General features: G+C 37.3%; 1 protein-coding gene across 2 annotated transcripts in view; it reads left to right on the top strand.

The window, feature by feature from the left end:
- Positions 1 to 334: 334 nt before the first annotated feature.
- Positions 335 to 21,134, top strand: part of LOC140150775 (uncharacterized) — a 32,240-nt gene continuing 11,440 nt past the window's right edge. For both annotated transcript variants that reach the window (XM_072172879.1, XM_072172880.1), the window contains exons 1-5: positions 335 to 465; positions 8,984 to 9,106; positions 10,377 to 10,468; positions 14,350 to 14,407; positions 15,267 to 15,351. In XM_072172879.1, coding sequence (XP_072028980.1) covers positions 445 to 465; positions 8,984 to 9,106; positions 10,377 to 10,468; positions 14,350 to 14,407; positions 15,267 to 15,351 — 379 coding nt within the window. In that variant the 5' untranslated portion in view covers positions 335 to 444. The remainder of the gene's footprint in view (positions 466 to 8,983; positions 9,107 to 10,376; positions 10,469 to 14,349; positions 14,408 to 15,266; positions 15,352 to 21,134) is intronic.

Consider the following 21,134-nt stretch of genomic DNA (forward strand, 5'->3'; position numbering starts at 1 on the left):
TTATTTTCATTTCAGTGACATTGGTATATGGGTTCAAATGGATCATTTCAAATGGGATAAACCTTTAATTTATTCGAATGTTTCATAAAATAAAATAGTCACAGTGCAGCAAAGTGAGCAAACATATTCCAAGAGATACATTCTTGAAATGCCTTAGGTACTGGGACATCCCCACGTTTGGAATTATTGGTATGCGCCAAGTCCCAGCTGTTTTGACCAGGCACACGCGCGTGTACTGTACATGTACAATGTACAGCTCTCCATTGAAATCTACAGCACATGTGAATGATGATGATCAAATTGAGCTGCGTATTTTCTGCTGAAGTAGTGCTGATGAGATTTGTAATACTGACATGCTGATGACTATTCGAGCTTCACTCTAAATTGATGGAAAATATAAGCGTTTTATAGGACCGGAATCTTAAATTTATTAAGCTTGTCATCATGACAGAATCACAGATTCTGGTAAGTATTACTTTGGAAAAGGCGATCGTGTAGAAAGAAGAGAATGCAGTGAAAGTTTCATGCATGGATGATGGATGATGTACAAACGATGATCTGTGCATTCATGCATTGGTGGGTTGTAGGGCCAGGGATATCTCAGCCCTGGGGTCAATAGCCCGATCATAAACTTACACGGGTAATTAGTGTTGTATTGCTTCCGATTGTGTTAGCGCATGACACCATGGATGTCTAGACCATCGAAACATAGCCTCAACAAGTCAATATACATGCACACACGTGGATCTTTTACAAGTTTTATTGGAAAATGTGCTGCACATGCTTGACATTGACATGCATCCAATGCATCTGATCTCATGATCTCATTCATGCAGCCATTACCCATTGGATTCTACATAAAATTTATATTTTATAAACATGATTTTAAAACTAGTTGTTATTATAAATGCATGAATGTATTAAATAATGTTAGGTTCAGGCATGGATGTATCATGTATACTATACCTCCATCATCCATGGTTCAAGCCAGCTTTTCTAATCTTTTCTGACCAGACTTCAAAGCTTATCTTATCTTTATCATATTTATACTATTTTGCTAACAATGCTAATAAACACCTACCAAAACTTTTAAACACTGTAAAACTAGGAGTATTTCGTGATCCTTTTTATGACATTTTTCTGTAGATATCCATGAAAAAAGCTTATTCCCAAAATTTCAGTTGATTCGTTTTACGTTTACGTTTGCGAGTTATGCATTAGACATGTTAGAGAGATTGCTATGTTCCAAACGCAGCACGTGGAACGTACGTTTTTACGTACGATAATATGGTGTTAAATATTGCTAGTCTCTGTTTCAAACTGGATTGTACTTGTAGAGTGCTCATTTGTCTTGAAAGAGAACAAGTCAGCTGGAACGAAGACTATAATATTTGATCATCTAATCTAATCTAGGTCGATAGAAGCAGTACGGGCATAACGGTGAATTCAACGAGGTCGGTCTATTCAGCGATATCGGTGGATGCAACGATACCATGTCGGTGAATAGACCTTTTTCCCTCTATCCCACAATGCACTATTCCAGGGGGGTATGACGTAGTTCATCAACCTCATAGATCGTGTGCATCCGATGGTCTTTGCCATACCTTTGCAATTATTTTGTCTTAATATGGGCATACTGATTCCATATGCGGATTATCGTATTAGGCCATCGATGTTACTAATTATGCAATTATTGAATACACGAGTGATGCAGTTACGGAGCGATGCAGAACATCTGTGTAAGAGATTGTGTTTACATTTCATTTTCATCTCCGAAAAAAAAAGTGAAACGGACGCCGACAAAATATCACGGCGTGTGCGTGTCCCGTCATTGGTTTATTACCATTAGGTCTATAAAATGTATACAAAGTTAGGTTTCAATAGCAGGCTGATGACACCATGTCCATAAGGCATAAAAATGTTGTTTTTTGCCCCCGAAAGGTATTAGTGATCGCGGCGCCATTATCGTGATTATCGGGGATTCCTTTTTTGTGATGAAGGCACCAGCCGAAATGTCCGTATTCAGAATGTAATGAACTTAACTCTGTACTCCCCGGGAGATGATGTAGTTTATGACACTCATACCCCCTGGAAAGGCTGGAATAGTGCATGATGGGAAAGAGGGAAAAAGGTCTATACACCGATAGTAGGCCTACGGCGCATCACAGCGATCATGCTTCCAACTGAGACTACACAAAGGCATTTTATACAACACACTTTTGTCCTTGATTAAATTGTACCTTAGTAAATATTCTTAAATTTCATCGATGCAAAAAAATATTTATTGTTGCGTTTTTATGGTGCATGATGAAAAAAATGATGATTTTCAAGTGCAAAACTTGGGATTAATGATTTTGATTTGGTGGCGAAAACCATTTTGTTTGTCTGCTATATCATAATTTTCAGGCTCCATCTTGGAAAAATGTGGGGTCAAAGGTGTAAAGGTTGCAATCAGACTTTTTTTATCAAAATACCATGAAAAAAGTCGGGAATAAAAAAAAAAATAAAATAAAAAAATCGCATTTCGCATTTGTTAAAATTAAATTTCTCGTGAGCTTTGAGACATTGAACCTTTTTTTTTGGCCTAAGATCAATTTTCTTCACTAATATAATAAAATCAGTATTTGCAAAAACCAACATCCAAAATAATAAAATAAATTTATTTTGTACTGAATTCTGAAATTTTGTAGAATTTTGTTGCCCGACTCAATGTCATCATGAACGGTGCACAGTGACATCGCCCCGATATCTTCATGGTAGAAATCGCCATGGTTAAGGTTGAATCCACAGCCACCCATGGCCATTTTATTTGGACCTTATGAGATGCATAATTAGCGAAGTGACCTGACTAAGGCTACTGACAATAACCGGGGTAATTGATTTCTCGCTGTGTGAGTAAGCTTGTATATTGCGGTCAATGGTTATACTGCCTCCACTGAGTAGTGAGTGCAGCTAGCCTGCTGCGCGCTGTAGTCCATACAGGACCAACGCAATATAACATTAGAGTTTTGGTCAGATTTTGAGTTCAAAGCGCACAGCCAATTTTCAAAGCGCACGCTAACGACTATCATATCTGTTCAACAAGTATTTTCAAGTGTATGAGACCACATCTACTTTCTTGAGAAAAAATCATTTGCGGGAGATATTCATCATTTTCTAACCCAGTATCCGAAGATTTTCGTCTGATATCAAAATCGTACATAGCAATTCACGTGTATCGATCCCGTGTATTCATTTTAGTGTCTCTGCTGCACCAAATAATTATTAGCTAGGTGGATCCATCGATCGGTGAATTCACTGTTATGCCCGTACTGGAAGGCATCTAATAGTGCATTTATAATGATTGAAAAAATAACAGTACGGTAAGCTAAGTCTCTGCCTAAATTCTAATTGATTTTGACTAAAATTTTGTGCTCCCCAAATATTATAGTTGCCCAAAAACATATATTTTGGTACTGATTAAACTTAAAAGATCACTACATATGTACATCCATACATCATGACTTTACTTTCAAAATGAGACTTTTTCGTCCTGAAAATTGGGCGCGTTGCATGGACTTAGACATGAGGTAAAATCAGCATATTTCAACATAGCATCTGCGTTTTATTCTATGTTGGAATCCAAAATGGGAAATCGCAATGTCATTTTTTGTACGCAAAGTATCGCACACATTTCAATGGGCAATCTCTGCGTATGAATCTTGCATTTAAATTTAGTCCATTTTTTTAAACACATCGCTGTACCTTTAATGATTTGTTACAAACAAAAAGGATCATAATAATATTAATAATTAGTAGGCCTGTTATCGATACAGTTTTATGAAGTCGATATATCGGAAGCAAATTATGCGACATATCGATACTATCGATATATTGACACATTTTCAAGATGCAATTTACATTTCTTCAATGTTTATTATACAACAGAATAGGCCCCCTACATAACAAAACGACAGTGCAAAGTCTTTTTTTTGATCTTCTGGAGGGGTTTGAGACGATATGATGGCTCAGTTTGAATTGGGAGACGGTAATTTGGGATAATCTAAGCATGTGTGCCATATCGTTTGTGTATCGATACTACCATTGAGTGTACCAACATGTCGGAAGTCTATGAATTTTCCGACTATCGATACTTTCGACAATCGATAACGGGCCTAATAATTAGACTTTCCTTCGTATGTTCATTATCTTTGACTGTCTTTTATATTGTGAAATGGACAAATTGTGGGCATTTTCAACGATGTATCTATGTCGATTTCGCACGTGGAATTACGAATACCTTCAAATTAGCTAAATACGTGACCTCACTTGATACAGGAGAGTGGTTTTGAATAGATCAACGTCGTCCGATGTCTCACGTTTGGAAATCGCAATGTCTAGAGCTATTATGTGTATTACACTGCTCCATAGACAATATGTTGTAATTTCGTTCTCAAGTTCTGGTATACCTGGACGAAATTCAAGTTTCACGATATCTTTGCTATCTGCAACTTGCAAGTACATTTTTTGTACATTTAACATTATGTAGTCGGAGATTTCCAGTCATTGCCAGTGATATAAAAAATCTCAACTTTTTTTGAGCAAAGCGAGGGGAATTAAGGGGATGATGCTGTGGATCACGAAATGCCCTTTTAATTCCCCCTTTAATGACCATTTTCATCATGACAATTTGACATGTCATTCATATTTCATTGCATTTTTTGCACCTCACTATAAAATAATAAAAGGATTTACTGTATTTCGTCAAATAGTCGCCCCCTTCAAATAAACGCCCCCACCACTTTTTTCAACCAAGATGTTTCAAAAATTCCGATATTTCCATGCTATCTTGTGTAGTAAGCTTACCAAGTTGCTCACATAGCAAGCAATACATGGCGAAAATCTGCATCAGAAACCTGGAAGTGAACCAAAAGTCAGTGTCAAAAGTTCATAGTTCGTCATTTTATTTAGCGTGACTTTTAAGCTTACTAATGATTTTAACGGGAATTGTCGTGCTAAAAATGACCTCTAATAAATGCCCCCCACCCCCTTGGGAAAATGTAACACCGTTATTATTTGACGAAATACGGTAATTACTTTTGGCTAACTCCACAGAAATGGTACGGTACATTTGCATGAATTTTAAAAGTTAATTCAATACTTCCAAGTTGTTGTTGTTTCCTGTCAAGTAGACTAACAAAGCTTTCAGAAACCAATCTTGTTTTTTGCCTCGCCTAATTTTATACATTTGTATGACAATTTGAAGTTTGGGGAATTTGAACAGGTTTGTGTATACATCCCTAATTTTGCAGGAAATTGCTATCTTATGATAATGCTGATCACGATTTTGGGGGTCCATCGCGATTTTGGTGGTCCATCGTGAATTTTGAGAATTTTGCCAAACACACTACTTTTCAATGTAAATTCACCAATAAACAAACACAAACTGATAATAAATAGTTTTCATGCAAACATCGACGAAAAAATAATGACTCACGAAGCTTCCAGAAGTTTAAAAACTGCCACGTTAGTTTTAATTGTGAACAGCCCTGTATTTTTGAGAATCGGATTTTGATATAATTTGTCAAATGATTTTAAAGTATTTAAAAGGGTATTTCGTGATCCACAGCCTCATCCCCCCACTTTTCTCAAAAAAAGTTGAGATTTTTATATCACTGGAAACCTCTGGCTACATAATGTTTATGTACAAAATATTTCTTGCAGATTAATTCGTTTAGCAAAGATATCATGAAATTTAAATTTCGTTCTGGTGCACCAGAACGAAATTACAACGCATTGTCTATGGAGCAGTGTAATACACATAATCATGCATAACTTCATGAACATAAAATCGGAATCAACTGAAATTTTGGGAATAGATTTTTTTTAAGTGGATATCTAAATAGAGGATGCTAGGATCACGAAATACTCCTTTAAGTGGTTTGAAATTTTGACCCTAAAAATCAAAAGTTACACCCTAAATTATTCCAACCTGCATTTTACATTTTTTCGAAGTACCAAATGGTTACATTACATTACAAAAACCAAGAAAAAAAGTTGGTATTTTAAATAATGTTTGATGAATAGCGCTCTTGTGCTAACTTCAATACATTAACTGGCCGTGCCATTGAGATCCCAAGTCCAAATAAGTTTGAAATTAATGACGTCCATGGTAAAAGTTTCATTTGATTAAATTTGCATCTCCTGTGCATCATCCTGAGTGGCTACATAATGTTAAATGTCCTATATTTCTTTATTTTCGTAGCAGGGGTAGAAACTCAAAGGTTCGGGTGACAATTGATTTGGAAAAAATTATAATATTTGCCACATTTTCGATTTGAAAATGCCATATCTCCATATGGTATGAGCTATAGGGATGTTTTAAAAGTGTCTTTTTGCTCAGTATTTCAATAGCTAAATGGTGATATAACAAATAAGTAAGCTAGATTTACAGAAAAGAAAATAACATGCAATATGCTACCCCCACCCCTAAGAATTTTGAGGGCGTGAAAAAAGTAATGGATTTTGTTAAAAAAATAAGTCCTTCAAAACTGGGAGGGGTACAAGGCTAAACAAAAAACATCTTGCTCTAACCAATACCTTTCTCCAGAGCAACATGTTTTTTGTTTAGCCCTTTAGTATCTCCATTTTGAAGGACAGACCTTATTTTTTTAACAAAAACTTTCCCTCAAATTTGAGGGTTTTGGGCAGAAATATGCCTGTACAGTGCTATGGGGAAAATTTTCAAGTTGATAATTATGCATTTTTTTATGTCAGATTCAGTTCTACACAAAATTTCACCCTAGAAAAAGTTCCTTTTTAAAAGTAGGATATCTTTCACTTGTAAGTTTCCTCCATTCTGTCCGCCAGCCAAACGTAAGTCAAAAAGCTTGAACGCTGTCGTAATTGATAGCCACAGGCTGACCATGTGTATACTGCTTGAAGTTGAACTACAGTACTACAAACCAACATCAGCTAAGAAACAAAATGATACCTATAGTGCAGTCACAGTGTACGTATGCTTGTTGTGTACACTACAAGACTTGGACGTTAGTGTGTAGCTAGGAACTAACAGTTACTAACTAACTGCATGATACCAAAAAAGGTAGTGTGCACTTATTTTTATTGATACAATTTCAAAATCAAAATGTGATGAATTCTAAAATTATTGATTGCACTATATTTTATGGTTTAACTGAATGTTTCAGGGAGATAAAACTGATAGATAAACAGAGGGGGGGGGGGTTAGGCCAAGGAAAGTCGATTTTGAGTTTCCCGTCAGTCACCCACCCTCACTTCATTTTCTGACCCTCACTTGAATTCATTATTGTAATTTTCAAAAAATACCAATAAAAACTGGTTATATTTGCAAAAAATAATATGAATATCCCTTTATTTCTTGTGGAAAAATCAAAATCAAAACATACATTTTGCTGTCAACCTTGCAGACTCTTTGTAATATACTTTTGAATCTCAATTGGGCTAAACATCCATCTTCAAGTGAGTGAGTGGCAAATAACAACACATTTTACATGCGTGTTGATCATATAATGAAAGGCAGACAAATAATGAATAATGAAAAAGTTACCTCACTTGTTTTCAAAAATTATGTGATGGGAAACTCAAAATTGACTGTTAGGGGCCTTATCGGAGAAAATGCCCCCACCCCCGTTTCCCCTGTAAAATATTTAGAAAAATTTCCACTTTTAGTGGTAATTTGATGCAAAATTTGTTGATATTGCCTCCCTGCAGTTATAGCGAGAATCCATGGAATCTTGCAAAATTCCTCTGGGAGAATCCAAAAGGATTCTCGCATTTAGTTGCGAATTTCTGACCTTGCAATTTCTGGTAAAAAGGGTGTCTGGCTAAAAAAGCATGTAAAAAAATAAAAAAAGGGGGGATGGGATTTGACCCTGTGACAAACAGTGCCAAATGTGACATGATCAAGAGGAATGAGTCACATGTCGGCCCTGGTCGAAAATGAGTTTTACACATGATTCTAAAGAAGACATTTAGAGCTTTCAGAAACCGAAAACCCCATGTTGATACGACTTTTCTTTGTGAAGTTACGTCAATTTATCACTCGCTGAAAACAATATAAAACAACAGAATTTTAACACTTTCTTTGCCAATATCTCAAAATGAATATTAGCGACATCCGACTCATTTCCCTTGATCGTGTCACAAATGTTAAAGAGAAGGAATAAGTGTCTGAAGTGAAGTTAATACACATTTTGGGGACCATGGCAATTGCCTATTTGCCTTGGGTGTCTTTCAAAGCCGGGATGTCCCTCCCCTAAAAAAAAAGGTCTTTTCTGTAATATTGTTGAAATTACTGTTTGTCCATATAGCTTAGATCGCTTTTAAAAAAATAAAAAATTGTGGTCAAATTATCAAAGAAAATAAAGTGTTAGCAGTAACTTAGCACACCTTTGACCCAACATGATTTATACTTTTCAAATCACAAAGTTCAATTCGAAACCCATGGTCTTTTCAATTTTCAATAAATTTTATAAAACAAAATTGAAATTTGGAAAACTTGTATAAATCACATTGGTCTAAGTGTGTGCTAAAACTTTTCTTATCTAAGCTAATTGAACAGTGTACAGTGAGTAGCCCTTTAAAGAGTATTTTCATGAATTGACACGGGTGGGTGTATTTTTTCAAAGCAAAATTGGCATTGCTAGCACTTGTCAATAATGAAAAGATCAATTTTAGCCTACAGTCAGTCTTCTCTGAAGTACAAAGTACTGACGCGGACGCACACATCGTGCCGACTTTGAAGGCACACATACCTGCAGCAGAAACGCAGCACTGCACACTATTTACGTGCTGTATACGCACGCGTTGTTACTTTGTACTTCAGAGTGGACAGATTGTAGATAACTGTTTATCATACAATGTAAGCTGCCCTTGTCATTAATTCATGCAATGTAATTGACCAGCAAAATTTCTCCAAGAAAAATGTTTTATTTTATTTTCTCTCTTTTATCTTGTATTTCAGGATGGTGTAAATAACAGTGCAACAAGTTCTAAAGCCTCATCGCCGGTTCCCAGTGCACCCAATGCTCCCAGATATGGTACTGTCATTCCAAACAGGATATTTGTAGGAGGTGTCGCATTTAATGTAAGTAAAATCAACAAAACAGAAAAAAATGCATGGAATGAGGAACATTTTTTATCCATGGGGTCTTCCTCCATGTTCCTCCGTTTCAAAAAGAGTTAGTATTGATGCTTAACATTTTACGTCGGGGCCTAGATTTCGCACCAGTTTGTGAGAATCAAAAACCATCGGAGTCGCTAAGCTTACTGCATGATTCAATGAAAGAAATTGATTCTCACAACAAAATTGTTACGAGAATCGATTTTGTGATTCTTGTCTAATCTGAGGCCTTGTACGTTGGTGCATTTGAATGGAAATACTTCTTGCTTGGGTTTTATCAAATGCATTAAAAAAAATGAATAAAATAAATAAATAACACTTACAGATATAAAATGTCCTTGATACTGTCAAAAGTTAAGGTTTCTTTAAAAAAAAGTGATTGATGATAAAAAAAGAATTAAAAAAAAAACACAGACCCAAGATTTCTAATTTTTTGGTCGTTCACCAAGGGCAACCAAACATCTTTTTTGGGCCTAATTTGGCAGTGAAATAGTGGCAAGTCTTGTCGTGAGGTTCTTGAAACTGACATTGAGATACATTCAAGTAATATTTGAACCCCAGGGTGCCGATACTCCCGTATGGGCAGATGGACTGCCAATAGCAATTTGCGCAAAATGTTAACAAGATGATTTGGCAATCTTGCTCCCTCATCTTGTGGCTTTGAGGTAATTGCTCAACTGAGACGCGTGCCGGCCAGTCGGGTTTTGTTTCAATAACAAAAAAAAACGAGGCGACCCACGGTGATTGACTCTGCAGTTCAGTAGCTCATCTTGGGGTTAATGTCATGATTATGTAAGCTGGATATATTAGACTTCACTTACTGTATGACCTTACTAGTGCCCTGGGCTTTTAAGTCGTTTTTTTTTACTTGGGAGCTCTTATTAAATTTAAAACTTGAATGAAATGAAAGTCAGTCAAAATGAGGAATAAAACACAATGAATCTGAAGTCATACCGTCCCCTTCCGACTCAATTCTTGGCATTTGTCTGGATTTAAAAAAAAAAGATTTTTCAAAAAATTTAAGACTTTGGAATGCTTTAGGAAAATTTGCACAAAGTTCATCATAGAACAAGGATCACTTCCAAGACTTTTTTGTGGTAATCTTTTGGGCCACATAATTTTAGTTTTCTGTGGCCGGTTATACTTAATTTCTTGTATAATTCTTTTCCATTTTTAACTGAAAATTGAACCCTATTTTGTACATTGTATTGTGTTATTCTGTGTGTGATTTCAGACAAGTGAAGCAGAACTAAAGAATTTCTTCTCGTCATATGGGCATGTAAAAGAAACAAAAATCATCGCAGATAGAGCAGGAGTTTCAAAAGGGTAAGTACTGTGTCTTCTCACAGGCTAACTGCATGGGCTGTCTGCCTGGAGCACAAGACCTTTTTGTAAGCCTCTGGGTTTTGTGCGAAAGCGCAAAGGGATTTTTGTGTCCCATCGCGCATTTTTCAGGAAAACAGAAATTGCCCTTACGGTATATCCTCTAATAAATGCCCCTAGGCTTGAAATTTATGAAAGGGGGTGTTTAGGTCATTTTTACAATGATAATTCCCAGGAAAAAAAGGTAAGCTTAAAAATCATGCTGAAATGGTGAAATGACGGAACTATGAACTTGTGGTCAATGACTTCTAGTTCTCACTTCCGGATTACGATCCACTTTTCGCCAATACCAACCACCAAATATGGATCATGTGTGGACCGTTGTAAACTTACTAATACACAAGATAAGGTAGCATAGAAATTGTTTTCAAAGTTTGGAGGGGCGTTTATTAGGAGGGTGTTTATTAGGAGGGGTGTTTATTTGAGGATTTACAGTAGACACATCGTTGAAAGCATAAAAAATATTGCATCAGGATATTGCACACCCTTAGTGTACATGCACTGTAAGTGTAAGCATACCATTGCCATAGATGCACAAAATATTATTCCTTCACCATCATACTATCTTTTACTGCAAAAGTGAAAATTTTTGCACAATTAATTTTTCAGGTTTTGCCAATTATGAACTGTTTCCTTTGATTTTAAATTTGCGATTCTAAGTTTCCTTACATTGGCCTATACACAAAAGGAATATATTTGTGCGTTGTTATTTTCGTGGCAGCAGCTTGAAACGCCAAAAGCGCGAAAATAAATGAAGTGCGAAAATGTACACTTTTACAGTATGCCCTTTCACTTCAGTGCAGACTATAAGGGATACCACTACTTAGCAAGTCTCACTGAGTAATGAGATAAGTAGAAGTAAATAACATAGGAAACATGCTGACCTTGACTGACAATGTTATTACATTATAGTGCTGATCATGAACAGCAGTAGGTATGTTATAATGGAGCACACCTGGCTATCAGGAGGCCTAACAAGATGACAACATTTAAATGGTCTTATAAGTCATCTAAATGGGCAGGTACGGAATTCATAAAAACAAATACAGGTAATTCAAATGGTCAAAATTTGAACTTGTCAAAACAATTTAAAGCGGGTTCGCCGTAGGACAAATTTAGAATTGTCTAAACTTGTCCGACCGCAAACCCGCTAAAAACATGCTAATTATTAATGCTCCAGTCATAAAAACCTTTCCCGCAAATTAGTAATGTATCATATATACATACAGGGTACGATTTAACTGGTGTCATGGAGCAAAATGTTCCCCATTTTGGACAACCTGCTACACAAATTTCAGCTTGTATCTATAGCAATTTTTTACAATGTATGCTAATATTATAAGAACATCGCCTATATTCGCTAAAAATTGCTAAATCGAACCCTGTGTACATATATGTGACATGATCAAGGGGAATGAGTCACATGTCGATCCTGGTCGAAAATGAGATTTACATACGTTTCTAAAGAGGACATTTAGAGCTTTCAGAAACTGAAAACCCCGTGTTGGTACGACTTTTCTTTGCGAAGTTACGTCACTTTTTCTATTGCTGAAAACATTATAAAACAAAAGAATTTTAACACTTTCTTTGCCGATATCTAAAAATCAATATTAGCGATATCCGACTCATTCCCCTTGATCGTGTCACATATATGGTTTCATGAAAAAATGTTGAATTTCACAAAATTTATTATTTATCAGATTTATTGCCAATCGGCCTCGGTTACCAAAACTGCTAAACTAGTTATTCTTGTTGACATTGGAAACAGAATTTGCATGTTTTCAAAGTTGTGTGATAAGCAATACATCAGTTCATCACATAAAAACAAGGCCTGGAAAATATTAAAAGTTATATCCTGGAAAATGGCGAACAAAATTAATTGATCCATAAAAGATTCTGAGGTCGATTTCGCTGCGAAATAGCAGTTACGTGATTTAGTGGACATGAAAATTTGTATTTTATTTTGGAATAATTTTAATCTATCTACCAACATGTTTCTTCCTCTCCTGAGGCGTCAAAATATTTTAGGTTGTGGTGGGGGGAGGGATGTCAGAGCTATGGTTGACAGGGAACGCTATAAACCACACATTTGTTCCTTGACTTACATAATAGTTAGGCCTCGAAATAAGGAGGTCCCACCTTGGCCCCTGAAAATCAGTGAGGGCCTGCAAAAGATACATCGGACGGGCCCGCAAAAAATTTACTATTTTTCTCACTTTTTTGTGGGGTTCATAGGTTAAAACCAATGGCCCAAATTTGGGCCCACAAAAATTTGTGAGGGCCCTCAAACATTCAAGATCAAGGGCCCAAATGACCCTCAGAAATTCTGGCTTATTTCGAGGCCTGATAATGGTGGTGTAGATAAGATATGATTACCGGTACACAAAATAAGATAGAGATATTGGTAGACTGAGAGGCAGATGTTCCTATAAAGGTTGCCTAGCTGTGTGATGTGTCATCAATGTGAACTGTAGCTTACATTGGAGCTACATAACACAAGGTAAACCTGTGTGTAGGGATGGAACATGTTGAGTCAAACCACACCCCAATTTTTTTGTGGTGTACAGGGGTGGAATTTCGTAAAGTGCCACAGGAGTCCAAGTGGATTCTCGCAAGAGAGTTTTGCGAGAGTCCATGGATTCCCGTAAATGGATTCTCGTTGTACAATCTTGCGGGAGTCCAAAAGGTATTATGTAGGCCTACGTAAAATGCATTCAAACAAACAAACTAACAAATAAACTAACAAAGTTAAGTTTTTAATATATGTGTCATCATACTCTCACTTCCATATATGTCATTGCATCTTTGGCGACTTTTCCTTTATATTTTGCAGGCTTTGAGTTTAAGGCGTGTTGAACTTGAACGTAAGTTCGCTGATCCGATCATTTCCAGCGAGAGTCCACATGGACTCTCGCAATAGGATTTTACGGGAGTCTCTGCGAGAGTCGACTCGCAGACTCCCGCGAAATTCCACCCCTGGGTGTATAATACTGATAGGGCAGTGACGGCACCATGGGGATGTTGATGGGGAAAATTCTCTCAACATTCAAAACTTGTTCCCCCCGGATGTTCTACTTCACCCAAAATTTCTACTTTCTGCGGTCATTTTATGCAAAATTGGTTGATTTTTACCCAGTGAAATTCACCTCCCCTCCCCCACGGCCCACACCCTGAAAAAAAAAACGTCGGGTGCTGCTATTGAGTATAATAATATTATCGCTTGCAAAGTCTATTCTAAGGGGAGTTTTGGCAATGTTGGATTGAAGGTCTTTGTTGCATGCTAAGTACTGGCCCCCCGGATATTCTACTACACCCAAAATTTCTACTTTCTGCGGTTGATTTTTACCCACACCCTGAAAAAAAACCGTCTGGTGCTTCTACTGAGTATAATATTATCGCTTACAAAGTCTACTCTAAGGGGAGTTTTGGCAAAGTTCGATTGAAGTTCTTTGTTGCATGCTAAGTACTGCACAAGACCATATAGGCATAGCAAGGGGGCAGCTGTCAGCTCCCCCTGTGAAAAGCCTTTCCCCCTCTTTACCCCCCCCCCCTGGAATGCTGGCCATCCTGATATATAAGATTTTAGGCCTTTTTTGTATGTTTTTGTACTTTTTTGTGCCCATTTTTTAAACTATTTTTGTCAAAGTTTGCCCCCCTTAAAAGTTTTCTTGTTCCCCTTTTGACCTCTGAGAAAGTGCTGGCTACACCACTGCACAAGACAAAAATGTCAGACAGTTTACAATTCCCCAAACCCTGGACTCCAAGTCCAGCAATAATTGATACTAAAAGGTATAATTTTGTTTGTTTTAAATGCATCCTTTCAGGTATGGGTTTGTCACATTTGAGTCAGAAGATGAAGCAAGGAGGATATTAAAAGAACAGGTAGGGACATCATTAGGCATGCAAGAAACCTGAATTACCAAGAACATCTGCTTTAAACCGTGAAATTATCAGACAGCAAAAATGTTTGAAGCTTGCAACTGTGAAAATATCTGTTCAAACATGTATGCAAAATATCGGCTTACATAATAAGTGTCACAAATCTTTGCTATGATTTTAAAGGGCTGAAGGGATTAAGCTTTTAAAGATAGTTGATCTAAAAGCTCAATTTTGATTGGATTACTCAGATGAGTATAACATGTAATCAGCCAATCAGAGGCAATGTAGAATGGCAGTAGTGCCAAAAATGTCATTTTGAACCACTTCTGGTGACACTTTATTATAAACTTCCCACAATGCACCTGTTATGAGAATTTTCGTGTTGTGCACATCATTAAGTGAATTGGATGAATTGCTGAATTTTTGGGCAACAATTATTCTGATTCCAAATTTTTTTAATTCAATTGCTCAAGTGATTTGGATACAAGAAGCAAAAAATGTGTATCGCACTGGCCCATGGACACTATGTGACTTCCGAGGTAGTAAGCTCCAATCTAGATGATGTTTTTGTTCATACTATCTAAACGAGAAATGACACATTTCAGATCTAAAATTTCACTAAGGATATAAGAAAAATATGAGCTTCTCAAGTTCTCATCTGATACCAAATCTCAATTTTGATGGGGGTAAAAAGGAGGGGGTGAGGCTAAAGATCGAACGCAATACTTTTAGGCTTGATCATGCATGCGCATGGTACATGTGCCTACTTAATCTCAGTGGTTGTTGATTTCAGTCAGTAACCATGGTAGCATTTTAACCAACTGTTATTTCACTACTTCGAACTTTCTCTCTTTTTTCCCAGCCCAACAGTTTAATCTTCAAGGACAAAAAGTTGAACATAGGCCAAGCAATACGTAAACAGCCAACGAGCTTTCCAAAGAATGTTGGTGAGTTCAACAATCGTACGTAACAATGTGGTTTGTATAATTACTAACCAATGAGGCTGAATCAAAGAGAACCGACTCTGTCATGTTTGTGTGTCGTTCATGGAGGCAGCTTAATGTACTTCTGGATTATTTTGCTTTGCACCGGTTAAACTTCAATTCAAATGATTGAAGAGCGTGGCGCAATGGGTAGGGTACTTGCCTTTAGTGCATGAGGTCCCGGGTTCGATTCCCGGCGGTGGCGATTTGCTGGGATATTGACTTGGGAAAAAAAGTCTGATTAATTCGCAACTTCTGTAGATTAAATTCAGACTTCCGCTCTCCCGCATGGTTCATTTAGAATTGGGTAAATGAATCATGAAAGTACTCCGTCCTTCGGAGGGGACGTTAAGCCGTCGGTCCCGTGTACAGAGAGCCATACCTGTACATGTATCTCGCAGCCAGTTTCGAAAAGAGTAGGGTGTCAACCCCTGACTGTTCCCAACTCGTCCCGGTGTTCAAATGGACCCCAATGGAAATAAGCTTCAATAGAGGCTTTCTTGGGTTATCCAGGGTTGTCAAAACCCAAACAAATCAAATAAAAAAAAAGAAGTAGTATGATTGTTTGGCATGTAACACATTGTATCAATAATGCATGTGAAGCGTTGCATGCAGAAACCTGTGACACTCAAGCTCAAGATAAAAGATGCAAATTAACGTTCAAAATCTGGCTCTTGCCAATAAATGCCGGAGGTATGATTACGTGGTCTCCATGAGCGACAAACCAAAATGGCAGGTTTGCCATAGCGTAAATATGGTTCAATAATGAGTCGGTATTCTTTGATTATAATATCTTTGTCCCTTACCAAAGAGTTTAGACTTAGAGAGCTCAGACTCTAAATATCTGCTTAGCACTAAATCTGCCGTATTGGATTGTTACAATGGGGACCAAATAGTGTACTCGGGCAATTATCAATAAGAACCTGAAATCAAACGATAACTGGCTCCTTTTCAGCTTGAGCGTTTACTAAGGCTTGTGACACTTATCGTGTCTTATCGGCACAGCATATAACACACAGATGCAAACAAGCATGCACATTGACTCAGTACCGGGCGCATGGCTGAATTATCCGGAGGTGTTCACTATTTTGCCCCCTTGAGCGACAAAACAAACATGCTAGAGTGTGAACTCTTTCAAGTCTATTCTCGCTGTTCCTATAATCAATTTCAACCAGCATAAAAAACCTTGGTCTTTTGAGGACTGCAATTGCATGCTATTAATTATTATGTTTTGCGATCAAGCAAAATCAGTCGGAACTCGGCAATATTGATTTTAAGATATAGCCAAACAAAGGAAGTATTTCCTTTTGTTTCCTATTGTTTTGGAAACTCTTAAACTCATATTTTGAACTGGTTGTCCAAATTCAATGGGGTTTTCTGCAAAATGCACCTTTGCAATATGCTTTTTATCACCCTATAAGAAACTGAAAATTTAATATTTCCGAGGTCCGACTGATTTTGCTTGATCGCATCACATATTATGCCTATTAATAAACTAATCACAACTAATTAATCAATACTGACCAATTAGGCGGGCCTAACTATGCTACTGAACAGCGTAGCACTACACTAATACAACTGGCCCAGTTCGTGACACGTACAGTGCGGCGCGCAAACCAAACAATTCCTGTGTATTTGGTGCTGATTAAACTAGAACAACAAACCATATTACAGGTGAGCAGGGCTCAAAGAATTGTCAGGGACTGCCCCTTTTGAGGAGAGCGAAAGCTCTCGCTCGCTACTGCTCTCCTTAAATCTGATATGGAAGAGTGATTTTTAGTTCTCCTTAGTTGACCATTCTCTCCTTACATTCTATTGTAAATGCTCTAAACAGCTCTCCTTGAAGGCTCTGGAAGAGCCTTTTAATGCTCTCCTGCAAATTCCAAAAGACAGTCCCTGAATTGTGCAGAAAAAAATAGCAAATTGCGCTGAAAAAATAGCAAATTGCGCAGGAAACAATGGCAAATTGCAAGGGCAAGGAGAAAACTAGCCAATTTCACAGGGGATTATGCGGGAAAATAGCCACTTGTGCGGATACTTGAAAACTTTGCATAGAATTGGGCAGAAATTGACTAATTTTGTGGTGATTTGCGGTGAATTTTGACAACATCAAGAAGAACAGAAATGTGCAAGGTTTACTACCTAGGTTATCAGAACATCATTTTTCATGAACAAAAGCAAGGATAAAAAAAACCTATATTTTGCAGAAATTTGGCATAAATTTGGTGGATTGTGCGGAAAACCCCTATGCATACCAAATCTTATTACGCGGAGAAGGGAAAAGCGTCGCTGGATTTCACTCTGCAAAAATCGTTGGGCCCTGTTAAGTTGATGACATACCGTAAAACCCGTCTACAAGCATATATAGTGTTTTTTTATGAAAGCTAAATTAATTGAAGCAAGCGTAAATATACCAATACAATAGATTGGTCTTAAAATATTACTTACTTGTATATGCTTGGATCCGTAATTTATTTGCTCAAACTCCATAATGGCGCCTGGATTAATGTAGCTTTAATCAGAAGCACTCTATGCTTTACGGTATATCATGTACTGAAATGGAAAGTATTGTTGCAGACTTGTTTGAAACATTTGCTATTCTTGGAACTGTTGCTGTTTATCAGTGCTGCTTGGATGCTTCTTTTATGTGCAGATTTTAATAACACATCTGTTATGGTTTCACTAACACACATAATAATAATGACCTATTTCTTGGGAAACAACAGGTGTGATCAGATTCAGATAACGGTAAACTTTAAGAGTTTAGAATTTTTTAAGAATTTTCACAACGATGATAATATTGAGAGACACCATTGAAGTAAATGTATAATGAACCAAACCAGTCAAGTTTTGGTTCAATCTAAATTTTGAAGAAATTTGATCAGTTTTGCCCATTGAGCAGGCCTGTCCCCCCCCCCCCCCGCCCCCATTGAGCACCCCCCAAATTCGCTAAAGTATACAAAAAGTCCCAAAATGCCACAATGTGCAAGCATAGCGAGCAAAAAAATCAGGAGTTTTTTTATTTGGTTAAAAAATTTTGGGGAAAAGTCAACTCTTCACAAAATTGTCCCCCCCTCTTGAAAATTCAAAAGTACACTTTTTTAAAATCAACACCCCCAAAAACGGTCTGCCATTGAGCAATTATTAATTAAAGGAGGAAATAGAAAAGGTGCTCCCGCCCAGGAATTGAACCCAGGACCTCTGATTTACGAAACCAGCCCAGCGCCTTAACCACTTGGCCACACGAGGTTCATGATCATGATAAAGCAGAGTGAAAATTAAATCTATAAAAGTTCCCTTGAAAAAAGCCACCGTTTTTCATGTCAATCGAAATTTCTCATCTGTTTTGATGGTATCACCCATTATGACCACACCAATGTTATCTGTGGAAGTGTAGGTTGGAAGACAGTGTTATAAATCAATTGTGGTCACAATGTTTATACATCCGTATTGCAGTAACATCATTTCACCCAGTCATGACCTCAGATATTGATCATGAAAAGGGGGTCACTGTATGGAGAGAGACTGACCTGTTGGAGTGTGGGAAGTAATTGACCTGGATCTCAAGATGTAGGCCAGTAACCTCATCCCATATACATCATGATCATGGATGCACACTGGGATGTTCCAGTTGAAATCATACCCCTATGGAATGCATGACCTTAATCTCCCACACAGGGGGTGTAGATTTCAAACGAAGTCGCCCATTCAGGTAACCCTATTTGAAATTCACATATGGGGGTGTATGGATTTCAAATGGAATAAGCCCCTTTTTTATAGGTGCAATGAGCACAAGACACTGATAGCGGCATTGGGGGGGGGGGGTGAGAGTTCCCGCTTAACAAGGAGAAAATTAATTTGGAAGGTAAAGAAAGGGCAAATGAGAAAAAAAGAAAATCGCCATGCTCATTGGTCAAAAGCGGTGTAAAATCTCAAATTTTTACCTGGTCGCCATATGAATATGTGGCCAAAATGATGCACATCGCGAATATATTTGTCTTTGCCTGCAAATCGCCCAATTGCAGGGATGAGAATTTTCAGGCTTGTGCCTGAATTCAAGCTGTTTTGTTGTCCAAATTTACACATTTTATTTTTTTTCAGCCTGTTTTGGGCCTTTAAGGCCGAATTCATACCCCTTTTCAGGCAGTTTTCAAAAAGCCATTTTCATGCATGCAATTGGACTGATGTTTACTTGATTGAGTACACTGTTTACATAGATCATTTTAACTTAAAAGCGTTATAATTAAAAAATTGAAATGTACATTTTAGAACTTCATGGCAATTGTAAAACCTGTGAAGATTGGCAAAATAAACATAATTTACCATTGTCACGCTTTAAAAGTTTGCATGACACGTTGTCGTTTTCTGAGGTGAGGTGTTGTATAATTCAAGTATCCCAATTGGACGTGATATCATGGCATCCCTGATCCATTTAACCAGTGTCATAAGATCTGGACCAAGTATGTGCTTGAGTCCTTCCCATTGTACTATGTAAGTTATGTAACATGAGTATAAAGTATCTGTATCAGGCAAGGTAGAAGAGCAGCAGTCATGAACTGAGTGAACTCCTTGTGCTTGGCTGCTTCAATATGTGGAAACAATATTCACAAATACCATAATTTGGGCTATGTTCATCAGAGGTAGTGAAATGTTAGATCCAGCAGTACCTATCTGATAATTGGCCTAAAAAATTTCCCTTTTCTACTGACCCTAAAATCTGCAAACATGGGTTGCGGTTTTTTTTTTTCATGTTTGAATTTTCATATTTTACTCAGTTCAACAGTCTACAAACCACTATAATCCCGAAATATAAATATATGCAAGGATTTTTACAGAATTCAGGTGTTTTTGTAGTCCAGAATCAGATTTAGGCAATTTCTTTTATTTTCAGCCCGTTTGGGGCTTTTTAGCCTGAATTTATGCGCTCCCCCCCCCCATTTTTTTTTCAGGCTTACTTACATCCCTGTATGGCATTTTCCATAGTTAACTCTATCCCATCTATTTTAAAAATGAAATTTTATGCACTAATGGCACTACCGATCTTGATTTGAGGGAATTTTCAATTTCAAGATGGCCAAGTTCCTAGAAAAAGATTGGTGACTTTGTTTTTGATTTTGACATAGGAATTGGCATTGTCGCTAACAACAGTGTTACTAAAAATAGATTGCCAATTCGGTATTTTTTTGAAATTAAGGAAAAACAGTGCTGTCCCTATACAAAGGGATTTTGAAAATTATAAATTGGATTAGGATCAGGATCGGCCGATCTGTCAATTTTGTGATTGGAGATTGGCAGTGCTGATCTTTGGCTGGATCGGCCAGTGCCAATAACACACACTGTGAAACGTTGGCAAAGATATTCCATGTACATGGTTACGTCAAATTTAGTTCCTATTAAAATAGTGAGATGTCCATCTGCTAGCACCTCATTACATTTGTTCTTCATGACCCATGTACATCCCAGTAATCAGATCCTATCATGTCTAGGATGACATAAGGTGTATACAGGAGAGTGATATTTGAACTGTGGGTGTGGTGTGTTTTACACAGACCTGTTTCCCAGGCTTGTATCAAGGATTTATTTGGAGGGGGGGTGCTAAATGGTGGACCTCAAGAAAGAGCGGATTTTAATATTTTTAGGGCTGAATTGCAATTTTTTTACTGAACAAAAAGCAATATTAATGGATTAGCATGGGGGAGCAACAGCTTGCTGTTTTACATGCTCTTGACCAACTCTGTTAAATGCCA

This window comes from Amphiura filiformis, chromosome 4 (genome assembly GCF_039555335.1).
Source record: "Amphiura filiformis chromosome 4, Afil_fr2py, whole genome shotgun sequence".
NCBI lineage: Eukaryota > Metazoa > Echinodermata > Ophiuroidea > Amphilepidida > Amphiuridae > Amphiura > Amphiura filiformis.